General features: G+C 53.1%; 3 protein-coding genes across 3 annotated transcripts; all 3 read right to left on the reverse strand.

The window, feature by feature from the left end:
• Nucleotides 1-3,605: 3,605 nt before the first annotated feature.
• TRIREDRAFT_58561 (uncharacterized protein) lies at nt 3,606-5,159 on the reverse strand (the record flags this gene model as incomplete). Its single annotated transcript, XM_006963928.1, has 1 exon — nt 3,606-5,159. The coding sequence occupies one exon, from the start codon at nt 5,157-5,159 to the stop codon at nt 3,606-3,608; it is 1,554 nt and encodes a 517-aa protein (XP_006963990.1).
• A 564-nt stretch (nt 5,160-5,723) lies between these two features.
• Nucleotides 5,724-7,810, reverse strand: TRIREDRAFT_46794 (uncharacterized protein). The gene is made up of 2 exons (XM_006963533.1): nt 7,307-7,810; nt 5,724-7,230 (listed from the first exon to the last, which is right to left on the reverse strand). The coding sequence occupies exons 1-2, from the start codon at nt 7,702-7,704 to the stop codon at nt 5,838-5,840; spliced, it is 1,791 nt and encodes a 596-aa protein (XP_006963595.1). The 5' UTR covers nt 7,705-7,810; the 3' UTR covers nt 5,724-5,837.
• A 4,494-nt stretch (nt 7,811-12,304) lies between these two features.
• TRIREDRAFT_58505 (uncharacterized protein) lies at nt 12,305-14,087 on the reverse strand (the record flags this gene model as incomplete). Its single annotated transcript, XM_006963929.1, has 4 exons — nt 12,305-13,075; nt 13,146-13,630; nt 13,700-13,745; nt 13,857-14,087. The coding sequence occupies 4 exons, from the start codon at nt 14,085-14,087 to the stop codon at nt 12,305-12,307; spliced, it is 1,533 nt and encodes a 510-aa protein (XP_006963991.1).
• Between the last annotated feature and the right edge of the window lie 504 nt (nt 14,088-14,591).

Below are 14,591 nucleotides of genomic sequence, written 5' to 3' on the forward strand. Positions count from 1 at the left end.
CATATATTAGTGAGTCGAAACAATCTAGATACCAGGCATCAAGTCTGGCGGGACCAGTAATTGTATTAGTAGTAGTAGAGTCAACAATGCACGGTGTCATTAGTCGATATTAACACATATTAGCAATGACATACTTTATCAAATTACGACATAGATATAACTAGTCCAATCTCGCTACGCATCAAAAATTACAACTAGATTGAAATATAAAGTGTCACAATAATGAAATATACAAGAACAATAGAGTTAAAATAGAGATGGGAATATAATAAAGATTATAAAATAATTTGTTTTATTAAAACTATGAGATAAATGAGATAACGATTGAAAAATAAATCATAAAATCAACTGTATGCGAAACACAGGAAGGATAGAAAATGGAGTAAGATAAACGTATAAAAAAAAATCAGTAGTAGCGTGATGTTACATTGTATGTATACAAATCAGCAAGCAAAAGATCGGTCAGATACAGAAAAGTGAAGAGAAAAGTAAGTGATATTAAAGGTAAAATCTAATATGGTACAATATGTTTATTTAAAAAAATTGCATACGTTGCAAAGGCTCTCATAATAAGGGGAGTGCCTTACCACATACTATAAGTAATCAAGAGGTCATCAGAACTAGAAAAAAGCGCTATATTCCCAGAAGTGAGGGAATACATTAAAAAGCATATCAACAGGACGAGAAAACAATCAGTTCATAAATGATCTAGTTATTGAGTTATTCTGAATAGAGAAAAGATATAGCTTATTATTAGAAGGTACATAGAAACTATGCCTGCGCTTTCAGAAACTCAAGCACCAACCTCGGAGACATAGTGGTCGGATCGCACGTTAACAATATAAAACATATAGTTTTAGTTAATATGTTGTATAGTGCGCTTGCGGGGTCTAATATTTACGGATAAGACAGAATTAGATATACACACCCAACCAAAGGAATAAGACACTAAGAAGAAAGAAACCACAGCCAAAAAAGAGTCCCCCCCCCCCCCCCCGAAAAAAAAANNAAATTTTTTTTTTTTTTTTTTTTCCCCAAAAAAAAAAATTTTTTTTTTTTTCCCGGGGGGGGGGTTTTTGGGAGAAAAAAAAAAAAAAATTTTTTTTTTTTTAAAAAAAAAAAAAATCCCCCCCCCCCCCCCCCCCCCCCCCCGGAAAAAAACGGGCCCCAGGCCCCCCCTTAAAAACCCCCCCCCCTTTTTGGCCGGCCACCCGGGGGGGTTTTTTATTTTTAAAAATTTTTTTCGGGGGCCCCCCCCCCCCGGGGGAAAAAAAATTTTCCCGGGGTTTTTTTTTTTTTCCAAGCCAAAAAAAGGGGGACCCCTTTTTTTTTCCCCCGGGTTAAAGGGGCACTTTTTGGGCCCCAAAAACGGGGCCGGTTTAAAAAAGGTTTTCCCCCCCCCCCCCCCCCCCCCCCCTTTGCCACCCTGTCGTGGCCCTGGCAGGGATTTCCAACGTTTGGTACGGAGGATGGAGCAGTCGAATGACATGGTTTGCACACTCCCGTACAAGTATGTATGGGCATCAGGCTGAAAAACGTGCCTTGGATCAGACTTCTGCTTTGCCCGTCAGAACCTCCTACGGTGAGGCTTTTTGATTGACAGGTGTAAAGTCTGGGCTAATTCTACCTGTACGAACGAAGGGGGGGTCCCCATAATACCGGCATATGCGCCAAGGGCTTCACATGTTATCAAGACAAGCATCGCCCACGGGATCCAACGACTCGACATCCATGAGCCAAAAGGAAAACCCTTGAAACGCAGAATTGTCGATCGCGACTCCGTATCTCCATTTTCTTATTTTTATGCTTCTCATGGAGTCTCAAAAGTTGAGTTGTCTCTTACATGGGAACAAAAAGGGCACCCATCGAAGCAACAACATGACAGCTGCATGATTACGACGCATTTTAGGTCAATTATGCCTCAGAAGAAGCTCCCGAAGAACGGTAGAGAGCTGACCAGGGTGGTGTTCTGGTAGTCCCGTATAGCCCTGGTCTAGCTACAGCATGCAATCATCGGATGCTTGATCCCGGTCATTGCTACCGTTGTACAAGCACATATTCAGCGGCAACCTGCAGCTTTTGCGCTCTTCCCTCGAAGCATACCGTATACCAACGGCAATTGCAAACCGGACAGCAAGTTACCTTATGTTTACGCCCTCATGATACCCCTACCTGTCACTGAGGAAAACTGAATCAGGTTGTCGTCGAGTCACTGACCGGCATGCATATACATACGTATCTTTATTACACATGCCCGCTGTTCCGGGAGTTCGACGATAAAAACCCGGACCTTCCGTTGGGCTGCATGGCAGAACCGGGACCCCGGCACTTCAAGCTCGGAGCTTTTAATGAGACTCGAACACGCGAAGGCGAATCGAAAAGAGAGAAGAGGAACCCAAGCAAACAAGAGCCCAACAAACTCATGACATGACTGGTGACAGTGACGCCAAGATGCGTCAGGCTTTTTTGCGCTGAGGCGTCAAGAGAGCATGGATGCAATACAACCAACTGAGACAATGTGGCTGGCCCTCTTGGCGGCAGAAGAGCCACGAAGGCAGAGCTTGCCAATCGCAACTTGCAATCAAGGATCTTGAGTCAGGATGTTTCCTTTTTTTCTTCCTTTCGTGCCTTTTTTTTTTTTTTCTTCTTGGCAAGTTTGACTCTCTCAACTGTTGCAAGATGTGTAACGAAAGACAGATCAACAAGAAATGCACTGCCTCCCTGCGTCGCCTACTCCATCTCATCGAAACACCATCAAACATGACCATTGAGAATCCGCAACTGAAATTCTAGCTGAAAAACCCTCCACCACTGATATTTTTAGTCCAATGCAGTGTCGCACGAGATCGATCGTCCACCCTCTACGGCATATGCTAATCTTCAACACCGGCACTTGCTCGAAACGCAGCCCGTCTCGAAACACCTCCGAGAGAGAGAAAACAAAAACCTACGATGCCTCCCGTTTCACCCAAAAATAGAAGGATAAAGGAAAAGTTCTATATAGATCTGATACGGAGCCACTCTTGGCAACTATAATTTCGATATGCCCGATCTGCATTAGCAATCTTCGGGCCTAGTGCGGTTCGCACTTCAAACGAGAAGAACTTATGCCTGGTTCATCATGTCTTCCCTTATTTTGCTTATCTCTTGGCGTCTATGCTCAGCCTCTCTCGAATTACGCATTCTGTTGTAATAATACTCCCCGTGGTTGATGCTGGTTCTCCCGTTGGTAGGGAGGTCGATCTGATATGTGACGATTAAAGACTTGGCTTTATTTTATGCCCTGGCTCGGTGGACGGTGGTGGTGGAGCGGGAGGGTCGTTTGATACCCAAGGGAGGCAAGGGAGAGACGTTGCAAGAGTTTGACATGAGTTTCGATCCGAGTCATCTCGCGATCTACAATAATCCACCCTGTCAGACTCTATTTCGGTGAGTTGCGTTACCAATCCCTCTATCTTACATCGCCATGTCCAGGTCTCGAACATCGCCATCTCAACAAACTCGTCTTATACACAATCTTCATCAAACAGACATCATACGCGAAAAACCCGCAACGCCAGTCATATTATCACATAACCATCATCATCATCACACACACACACACCCTAAGTACTCATCTCATACTTACTCCTCCCCCTCAACCTCTCCCCAAACGCCCTAAAGAACCACGGAATCGGCGCCATGACCAACGTCACAAACCCCAGCACGCTCGTCGCCCATCCCGCCCCCAGCGCCTCGTACATCCTCAGCGCAAACAGCGGGAACGCCGCCGAGAGCAAATACCGACTAAACATCATCGCCCCCGACGCCGACGCCCCGTACAGCGGCCCGTACGCGTCCAGCATGAAGAGGTTCGCCCCCGCGTACACCAGCAGCGAGGACAGCATGACGAGGCCCTGGAAGACGATGGGCACCATCCAGTGCACGCGGAAGTGCACCGTCCAGCCCACCACGAACAGGCATATCGGCAGCATGACGCTGCCTATCAGAGCAGACATGAGGCGGTTCTCCGAAGGCAGAGGCTCGTCCTCGTCGTCGTGGCTCATCTGCCACTCCGTCAGCCGCCGCTGGTAATACCGCAGATCAATCACAATCAGGGGCGCCGCCGCCGCTGCCGTGCCGCACATCAGCCCCAGATACGACAGCGGCTCGCTCTCCACCGACCATCCGTAGTAATGTCTGAAGATCCAGGGCACAGACACCACAAACGTGTACAAAAGCCCAAACAAGAACCCATTGTACACGCTCACGAGGGTGACAATCGGCTCCGTGAACAGCATGTGCAGCGGCCGCTGGATCAGCGTAGTGAAGAAGTACCGAAACGCCCGCCCTGGAGACGTTCGCTGTGACGCAGAGTCTCGTAGGCCCAGACGCGCGGCTCGGCGTTTGAGAATGACCTTTTTGTACGTCTCGCGCGTGAAGCACACGGGGATGTAGAAGGCCACCGTGATGAAGATGGAGATCCACTGCGTCCACTGCCATGGCTTGACGAGCAGGACGAACCCGCCTATCAGAGGCCCCAAGGCAGCTCCAAACGACGGCACGGCGTAGTATCCTCCCAAACTCACGCCCCTGTATCGCGGCGGCGTGAAGTCGAGCAGCGTCGCGGGCGCGTTGTTGATCAGCGGCGAAGCAAAGACGCCTGCGAAGAACCGACAGACCGTCAATCCGGCTACCGAGCGGCTGAAGCCCGATCCGAGCATGAACAGCACGAATATCGGCGTCGATATCAGGAAGACGGACTTGCGGCCGTACGTCTCCGAGAGAGGCGCGCCAACCATGGGCCCAAAGGCAAGACCGAGGTTGTACAGCGAAAGAGGCAGCACGGCGACGATGCGGCTGCAGTGGAAGGCCGAGGCGACGGCGTCTTGAGCGGGAGCGTACATGGATCCGGCGACTGTTCCGATCATGGCGAGCATGGTGATGGCGATGGTGCTGAAGATGCGGAGCGAGGCTGAGAAGTTGCGGGGGTTGTCTGGGTCGTCGGGACCGGTCCAGTCGTAGGCGGCGTTGATGGTCGCGGGGAGGGCAACTCTGGGTTCTTCATAGAGGCCATGCTCTCGACCTTGAGTTTGCTTTTCACTGGAGTAATGCTGTTGCGCCAGAGGTTCAGTCGTGTCGATGGCAACTCGCGATATCGTCTCGTTTTGTGAATCCATGCTGTCCTCCGTACATGTATCGTGCTAAGCAACGCTGTTTCGCAGACACTGAAGACTCTCTTGTTATCGGAAGTGTAAAAAAAGGCTGGTGCTTGTACGTTGTCCAGCATATACTGTCCAGTATTTGATTCCAGACTCCGTCCAACGCTTTCTTCCCACTCTAGGCTTGACCCACGAAGCCTGGTTTCGACGACTCGTAAGTAGGCTCTCTCGAACAAGTCAAGCGAACATTGTTAAAAGCTGTGTTCCGAAAGGGCATACTGTAAGCACTTATAGAACGGAAGAAACGGTGAGATCTGCGCCCTTCAGCGTCCAACAACCAACGAACCAGGGTTCTCTTCATACCTTGCCCCGATAATTCGTCGGGATCATGGGCCGAAATCCCGGCGCAAACTCGTCGCGTCTCCGCATCCGGCTTCGGCATAGTCATCCCCGGATTCTGACAATGGGACTCTCATGCCTAAACCAGTAAGTCCTCCACCATTCATTTTCTCTTCTCGGGCTCCTTTCGTTCATACATACTCGTCCTCATGACATTGCACCAAAAGTGAATTCGAGGCATTTGTTGTAATAGTCATTAAATAATTCATACTGCTATACATAATGTTGGTATCATATCCCATCCATCCCCGCTTCAAAGCGTCACCAGCCATACATGAGAAGAAAAGAAAGAGCTGATCAAGGCTCCGCGTCGGCCTCCTTGCCCAGACCCGGCTGGTTCTGGCCAATGAACTCGGACTTCTTGAGCATGTTCCACTTGTCCTCGTCGGAGTCGAGGTGGCGGAAGCAGAACCAGAAGAGAGCACCGCCGACAAAGGAGATGCAGGCGACGGTGGTGTAGTTCCAGACCAGGAGAGGGTCATCGGACAGAGGAGTAAAGGCCTCGCCAATGGCAGCGGAGATGGCGCTCATGAACAGGTTGACACTCATGACGAGAGACTTCATGTTCTCGGGAGCCTTGGAGTAAGCATACTCGTACGAGGTGACGTTGGCAAAGATTTCGGCGAAACCAATGAGGATGTAAGGCAGGCACTGAGCCCACACGTTGATGGGGGCAGGGGGGCAGAGCTCCTCCTCGCCGTCGACAATGATGGTGCCGTTGGCGTGGTCGCCGCAGGGGCTCTTCTTGTAGATGTAGTGCTGCATGACGGCAGAGGCGACCATGGAGAGCGCGGCAATGAAGAAACCCGTCGTCATACGCTTAATAGGGGTGAAGGCAATGCCGAGTCTGCGGAGACCGGGGTAGAGCAGGTGGTCAATCAAGGGGATCATGATGACAATGGAGATGGGGTTCAGGTTCTGAATGATGTCGTTGGGAACACCGTGGAGCTCCATGGTACCAGCCTGGATGGTCAGGTTACCAGTCATCTGGTTGTAGGACAGGAAGAAGACGGGCAGGAAGAGGAAGACCTTGCAGGCCATCAGACCACGGCGGACTTCGTCAACCCAGGCGTCGTCGTAGGTCATCCACTTGGGGCGGGCATCCATGGCAATGCGAGAGGGGCGAACAGTGTCCCAGTCGATGGTGAAGAAGCCCTTTGAGCGCTTGCGAGCATAGAAGAACATCTGCAGGAACTTCTGGAGCAGAGAGCCGGTGGGAGGCTGCAGGCGGTAGTTCTTCTTCTGGCTCCACAAAACAAAGGGAGCAGTCAGGAACATGCCGGTGGGGATGAGGAAGGCCAGCCAGAAGCCAACATACTTCTCGACGTAGACCATGCCAATCTGACCGGTGAGAGATCCAATGTTGATGGCAAAGTAGAAGTAGAGGAAGATGCGGGTGTTGGTCACGGCAGGGTCGACAATGACACGCTCGCCAGAGGGCAGGGTCTCGACGCGCATGCGCCTGTCCTCGTTCTGGTCGGCCAGCAGGGGAGAGACGTTGGCCTTGAAGAAGCCAGTGCCAACGCAGAGGCAGATGAGGCCGATGATGAAGGCGGCAAAGGCGCTGTCCTTCTTGACGATGACATCGGGAGCGGAAGCGGCAACCAGGATGACGTGGGCAATGGTGGAGATACCAATGGCCAGATGCAGAGTCCAGAAACGTCCCATGCGGGCATCGGCAATCCAGGCACTGTTGGCAGTGTGTGTCAGCAACCGAGTGCTCCAACAAGCTACAACACAAAGAGGGCAGAAGACTGCGAGCTTACCCGACGAGAGGCATGATGTAGGCGAAGAACTGGTTGAACAAGCTGATGCCCTGGGCAGCCTTGGGGCCCATTCCCAGGGCACCGGGGTGGCCGCCATCGGGGTCGGAGCCGGTGGTCGAGCCAGGCGGCAGAGGCCGGTTCACAAAGTTTGTGTAGAGGACGGAGGAGCCGTAGTATGAGAAACGCTCGCAAAGCTCAACAAAGGCAATGGTGTACATGGCCCACTTGATCTTTCCCGAGACACGGCGCAGGGTGCGCAGCTCCTCCTCGGTAGGGAAGTCATCGTAGTCCTCGTCGCTTCGGACGTCGACGGCGGTCGTGGGCTTCTCGTCAAAGCCGGCGGCGCGGTGGTCCGCCTCGGCAATGACGTCCACGTCGAGGTTGGCAGCGTTGCTCATGGTGGACTGATGCTCTGAGCTTCTGAGAAGAGCTCGAGTTGACGACCCAGCAGAATGGAGTGGGCAGGAATGGGATGGGCTTCGCAGCACAAGGAGGAGGAAAAGAAAGAAGCCTTCTGTATGCGGCCGAGAGGTCGACTTATATACATGTCCTTGGTATGACGATGGAGGGAAGCGTCTGAGTCAAAACGGGGGATTTCGATTAGCCGGCTGCGGAAAAGGTACCCCCAGGACCCCCTCCCCCAAGCCCGCGCAACCCAAATCACGGACAACCATGTGCTGCTGTCTCGGCCTTGTCCTTGTTCGTCCCGTATCGCTGCGAGTGTTGGTGCCAGACGGCGCTGCAAGTCTCTCGCGTGGAGGCGAAGGGCGAGGTTTCTGGCTCTGCTGCCCGTTTGGTGCTAGAGCAGCCCGACAGGCACACCACCAGGCGCCTCGGGCCAAGACAAGCAGCCGCCGGAGCGCGATACTGCTTCAGGGCAAGGCGGTGGCAACTAGACAAAAGATCCCGGACCAGTGCCGGGGCCAGCACGCAAGAGATGGTTCCAGAGTGGAGGTGGCGAGGCGCCAGATTGATAGCAAGGAGGAGACGAGGCGTGGGATGGGGGGGGAGAGAGAGAGAGGCTGCACGAGGCTCCTGGCCGCTAATCTTCAGTGCTCTGACCGCCTGCCAGCTGGGGGACATCACCACTGAGCGATTGATGGAAGCCTCTCGGCAGGTGGCCAGGCTCGTACCTTCCTAGGTACTGATTGCTAGGAAATGGACCTCCCATAGAACACCTCTCCATACCATGGATCGTCCTCTTCCCCTCCACACTCACAATCACGATGCAGCGATAGCCGTACATACTACAATGCCTGCACCACCATCTCTGTTGCCATCCAACAAGGGCTTGCCTGTTAGTAACCTGTTTGCCTGTCCCTCCTCCTCGGTTACTTTAGACGGGCTCACATGCTTCGCCGTCGGCACTTTGGCGCATCGCTGGAAATTGCATCATGCTCACCGAGGGCCTGGATCGCGGTGCTACGCCTCAGACTACGGCCAACCCGCTATCCTACGTGCTTCACAGCTGCACTCAACGCAGTGGGAGTCGCATGAGCTGCCCAGCACGGCTCCCTCGCCGGACGCCGAAACGATCCGGCGAGCTGGCGCACAAGCCTAGCAGCGGCTGCTAGTAATATGGACGATACCATCGAAGTCTTCGTCCACGCTCGGAAGCACGCGACAAGCCTTGTGATGGCGGCGGGGCGACAAAAGATAGCCTGCTTGGCGTCTAAGCGATGACACAGATATTGGCCAAGCCGGTGTATCGCCATCTGGTTTGCTGGTCTGCGTCGCCAAGATCAAACAATCCGTTGCCTGACGACTGCATCATCGCTGACACAAACGCAGGCAAGACACCAGATCGACTGCGCGCGGCCGCCCTGTTTGCCTCGCCAGCCAGAGGTTGCATTCCACACGATGTTCGACGTTCGATATTCTCCGTGTAACCACAACCTTAAGCTTGTTATGCTTCTTCTCTCCTCTCTCTCGGCCGGGTCCGGCGATGGCAGCAAAGACCACCAAGCATCCACCGTCAGCAAGGAGGGCATGTCACCCTAGGCTGGTCCAGGCATGGTGAGCGTCCCTCTCGGTCCAACCCACGCACGGGCGCCACTCTGCAAAAGTCCCCTTGAATCCCTTCGACCCTCTCTGCGGCATGGCGGCATCCAATGGCATCGCCGTTATCTCCTTTAAGCTTGCGGCTTGCAGGGGAGACATGCGACCTCCACAGATACCAGAGCCCCCCCCCCCCCCCGTCGCTCTCTAATTTCAAGCGTAAAGCTCAAATGCTCAAGGTTACTTCGTTAGCAATTGCTGCTCCATAGTAATACGCACAGCGACCTTGAGGCGAGCTAGTATTACATGGACACTGATGAGCGACACGGCCTTAATCGTCATGAATATCCGTACTGCTAGCAGCCGTATCAGCATTCCAGGGGTCCCGTTGGTCTGGACCCCGGTAGCCGCCGAAAGCACGCAATTCGGGCCTGTGCAAGAGCGCAGCCAGCAAGAGTCAGTCGACGAAGCAGATAGGATCCGAAGCAACGTTTGATGCCGGGCTGCGCGCTTTCGTTCCTGGAACGCCTCGACAGGCATGTGCCGTTGGCCCAAGCCCAAAGTGCGGGTGGCGTGCACGGAGTGCAGCCCGATGAGGGAACCATATCCTGGTGATCCCATCCATGCCTCTCGGAGTGGTCAGGCTAGGGCAACGGTGTGGTCGGCAGACTTGTCCCTCTGCATGGCGGCTGGCCAAGCTCTGCTAACGCTGGACGGCGGGAAGCCATGTCCATGTGGCTTGCGCAAAAGTCCTTCGCCAAGGCGATTCTGCGATTGCTTGTCCTTCGTTCCGCCTTGACGTACAGGATCGCTCCTCATCGCGATCGCCTCTACCGCGGCTTCAACTTCATCAATGCCATGAGGGACGCGCGACTTGGGCCTCTCCCAACCGATGGATGCAACCCTATCGGCTGTCCAAGACCCACCGGCGTCTAGTGGTGACAGTCCCTCCGCCCCTTTGGCATCTTCGTTGCACATGTCCATCTCAGAATCATACGGGGTTGAGTGGGCCAATTGCCACTGCCTTCAAAAACATCTCGTAATGCGCACGCTCGGATTCAACGTCGCGATGGGGTGAAGAGCAATCTGTTAGTCAAGATATTGGGGAAAATCTGGGGAGAGGCCGAGCTTCGTCCAGTCCCTTGATTTTGACGTCGATGCGCCGGTCAGGAATTCCAGATTACCCCAGACGGGCCAGAGCTCGTGTTTGTTTGAGCAATCAGCCACGATGATGACTTCACGAGATTGTCACCGGTGAGCGTTCGCAAACTCCTTCTCCAGAGGCAGAGGTGAAAGGCTATCCGGCTAGCGTGTCAACCCACGGCCAAGGACGGCTTACGATGGATCAACTGTTGGATTTTGCTCCACGAGGAATCGATTCCGCGGCTGGGATGAACGACAAGGTGACAAGGGCGACCTTTTGGGACACCATCAGCCGTGTTCTTCCACCTAACTAAGCAAAGGCCATCTCTTTTCGTCGTGAAGGCCAAGCATCGTCAGATATTCCACCCTGGTGGGCGCATCGCCGTCCTGCCTTATCAAGAGTATGGAAGACTTTGGGCATGAATTGCATCGCTGCTCATTGGTCCCGGACGAATGCTTTATCACTTGGCGGAATCCGCCTTGATCTGTGGCAATACGTACTGCTCATTAGCCATCATCCATCCCCCTCGGAATACGCACGACGAGGTATTACGAAGCACCCATTCCCAGTACTTCGTAGGTAAGAATAATATCAGCCCGCGCACGCCTTTCCGCTCCAGGCCATTGCAGAATGGACTGGTTATCTGGGTGGGTTGATGAAGGGGGAGGCTGACCAGGTTGCTCAGCTGCTTCCGGCCAAGTCTCTCGGCCATTTGTTATCCTCTAATAACGCCACGAATGGAAGGGTTCGATAACATTTCTAGACATGTCCGGGGGGCACGAGGAAGCGGGGATGGCGCATCCTTGGCTTGGATGGGAAACAGTCCGGTCCAGAGCTGCTGGATGATTCTACGCCAACGCCGTCTCTTTTTTCCACGAGACGTCCCCGAAGAGCGAGGCGAGCCATCGGAGATGGCGCTTCGCCGAACATTCGATTTTCGCCCCATTGTCGAGATCTGGCCATTGACAGAGGCTGGAAAGGCGAGCACACACCCTTTCGCAATTCAAAGAGGCCATGGCGAGGGGAAAAGTTTGATTGTGGCTGAAGCCACCCTGTCACCGGCTTTCTATTATCTGCTTGTCTGGATCTCAAGTCGACCAACAAGTCGCCATCAGGTTCGTTTGAATCCTGCTCCGTACTCTACACGAGGCTTCAACTCACTCAATTCACGCTTTTCCCTGTTGGTTGCCATCTCCGTTAGCAAACCTCGCCAGCTCCACCACCGACTCCTTGGCATTTGGAGGTGAGCCTCTTGTCAAATGTGATGGAGTTGCAACGGGACCACTCCCTCACGACATTAGCGCCCAAGCAGATACATTACTAGCATCAACGCAGAAAAGCAGCATGAAATTGGTCCGGAGAATGTAAAATGATGGCGTATCAATGCAACTTGTTGAAACGACCGATAGCCACCAAAGTTTCGACAATGGACGCCCTCCTTTCTCTTTGGCATACGAGTGGGTATTGGCGGCATGCATGTCTGGGCCACGACTAATCATCAGGAGCAGAGCAGCAGCCCAGCTCTGCTGAAGCGGGTTTTCATTCTGAGGTGTGCCATCCTTACAGGTCGAGATGCTGCATTCTGACGTCTTGCACTCCCTTTTCCGCTGCATTCTCGGTGGGTTCTACCACGAGAAGCCGATAACCTGCCCCGGCTTCCAGTTCGATGCCAAGAGATAACTGCAGCCTTACTTGTACATACCTAGCAGATCAACCTGGTATCAACGTCCTCTGCTAGGCCAAACCATGTACATCGACGGAGACGCAACGCTACAGGTCGCTCCCACTTGCACTTCACACCTTTCCATCATCAACACATGCTGGACTACTAGTATGTATGTATCATTGAGCTCTCACTAGATGCCGCCTTTCCCCGCCGCCTGTGGATCGACAGACAAGAACCGGGCCTTGACCCCCGTGATCATTGACAGGAAATAGGACGGTTGCCCAACTTTCTGCGGTACAGTCACCTCCACATCGAACCGCTCGAATAGGGCTGATACGACTTTGTAAACGACCATCTCGGCCAAGTTCTTCCCCGGACAAGTCCTTGGTCCGCCGCCCCAGTTGAGGCTGTATCGCTCCATGAGGCGCGTATCCGAAGACTCGCCACCGAGCCAGCGATCCGGGTCGTAGGCGTCTGGATCGGGTCCCGTCACGATGTCTGCGTTTCGATGCAACGCCACGGGGTTGCACCCAACTGTCGTGCCTCCCGGGATGAAGTGGCCGTGAATTTGTGCGCCCGCGTCAGGGACCCGACGAGGAAGCGACATGCTGAGGACCGGATGGAGGCGCATCGCTTCTCTTGCCGCCGCACGCATATATTGCAGTTGAAGTGTACCTGCATATGAGGAGGCATCTGTGGCGCTCCGAATCTCTCGTCTCACTCTCCTCTGCACCTCGTCGTGGGTGCCGACCATGGTGAAGATGGATGTCAGAGTTGATGCCATGGTCTCATGCCCTGCGCCAAAGTTGGTCATGGCCATTTTCCTGAGATAGTTCTCTGTGAAGTCAGGCTTGTCCTTGTGAAGCTGGATCAGGTCCGCCAGTAGATCTGCCCGACTGTCTTTGGGGGCGTTTGGCTTCAGGGCAGACTTGATCCTTCGAGAGATGCGCTTCGCAACGTCCTATTGTCCAGATGAGCAACAGAACCTACAGCGACTCAGGGGTATGGTATGCGATGGGAATGCAACTGACCGGAAAGAATGTTCGAAATCCAGGCGGAGCAACATACTTTAGGTTCCAGAGGTCCCTGAAGATCCACTCAAATAAATTCGATCGCAGCGTCAACTTGGTCAAGGTCGGGAAGAGTCCCATGACGCTCTTCCTTCTCCAGCCAAGGTAGCTATGCGCGCTGGAGCCCCAGTCTGTTCCCGCCTTGAGCAATCCCGGAGACCATGAGAGGACGGACGCTCCCAGGCACTCGACGGCGATGATGTGCATCCATTCTTTGAGGTCGATTTCTGCACCATTCAGGGCCTCCAGTCGTGCAATGACCTGCTTGATAACATCGTCGACTGCAGCCTCGAACTTGACCACGTTGGCCGTCTGGTAGACTCGTCCAATGAGTCGCCTCTGGAGACGGTAACGCTTCATGTCTCGCTCAGAGAGGAGATCCAGGCCGTCGGCGAAATGAGGCCGCAAGAAGGCATCTATCTTTGGCCAGTTGAGGCTGGTTGCCACTGCAGCCATTCATCGATCAGTCAGTAAGCGAGTCAACCACCATGATGCTTTGACTGGATCCAACGTACAGTAGAAATCAGTCTTCTCAAAGCCCTTTGTGCTACCTTTTTTTTTCTTGTCAGCCGCAGTACGTCAAGCAAATGGCCACCGTTTCCACGAACTATATATCTTGTCGAAGGCCTCTGTACTGTTGAACCAGAGCTCATTGGGCCCAACCCGCACCACGTCGCCATACTCCCGATGCAGCCTCCGTCCCAGGTCGAACATGTGTCCATTGCGGGCGTGATACGCGTGCCAGATGTTTGAGACAGCGGCGAGTCTGGGGCCTGGGATTCGTGCCAGCGGGTGAAGAAGCAGTCTATATAGGACAATGGTTGTGATGCTCAAGAGGAGCACGCCGAGTCCGTAACATAGAGCCCAGAGAGGAGTCCATATCAGCCCGGCTCCCACTTCCATTCCCACCACATTCAGCTGGGTGCCCAGTCAACTATAATCAGCGGGATACTCTCATATCATGGTCAATTGTAGGTTTGAAGGTGAAGTGTGAAAATTGTGGATTGAGTGCATCGTTTAGTGGAGTTGCGGCTTGCGATGCTAGTGGGAGTTTGTATAAGTCTTGTATCGGGGTTATCTGCCAACGGAATGTCTGCGGATTACAGGGTAAGCGCATGACTGGAAGCACCATGAAGCTCATCAACCAGTAGGTGGGTGTTGGGTGTTGATATCACAAGAAAAAGTGGAAGTCATTTATGGAAGCAATAAGAAGCAGGGGCTTCTTATCACATATTCTTACATGTGCTATACGGTGGTGATACTGACAGATCATAGCAACGAGGAATCGCTGAGATACAAATTCAGATAGTATTCCCAGGCCAAATACTCAGGAAGAGATAAAGCTGGAACTTGACTCCGACAAGACTGAGATCAGAATTGGATTCTGATGTTCATATTCACGGAGAA

This window comes from Trichoderma reesei (genome assembly GCF_000167675.1).
Source record: "Trichoderma reesei QM6a unplaced genomic scaffold TRIREscaffold_5, whole genome shotgun sequence".
NCBI classification, from domain to species: Eukaryota; Fungi; Ascomycota; class Sordariomycetes; order Hypocreales; family Hypocreaceae; genus Trichoderma; species Trichoderma reesei.

What these genes read in the sequence shown, in the direction of transcription:
- TRIREDRAFT_46794 (XM_006963533.1), bottom strand. Translation starts at nt 7,704, where the DNA reads ATGAGCAACGCTGCCAACCTCGACGTGGACGTCATTGCCGAGGCGGAC. An exon ending in TACATCATGCCTCTCGTCGG is followed by an intron (nt 7,231 to 7,306) that starts GTAAGCTCGCAG and finishes CACTGCCAACAG; the next exon opens with TGCCTGGATTGCCGATGCCC.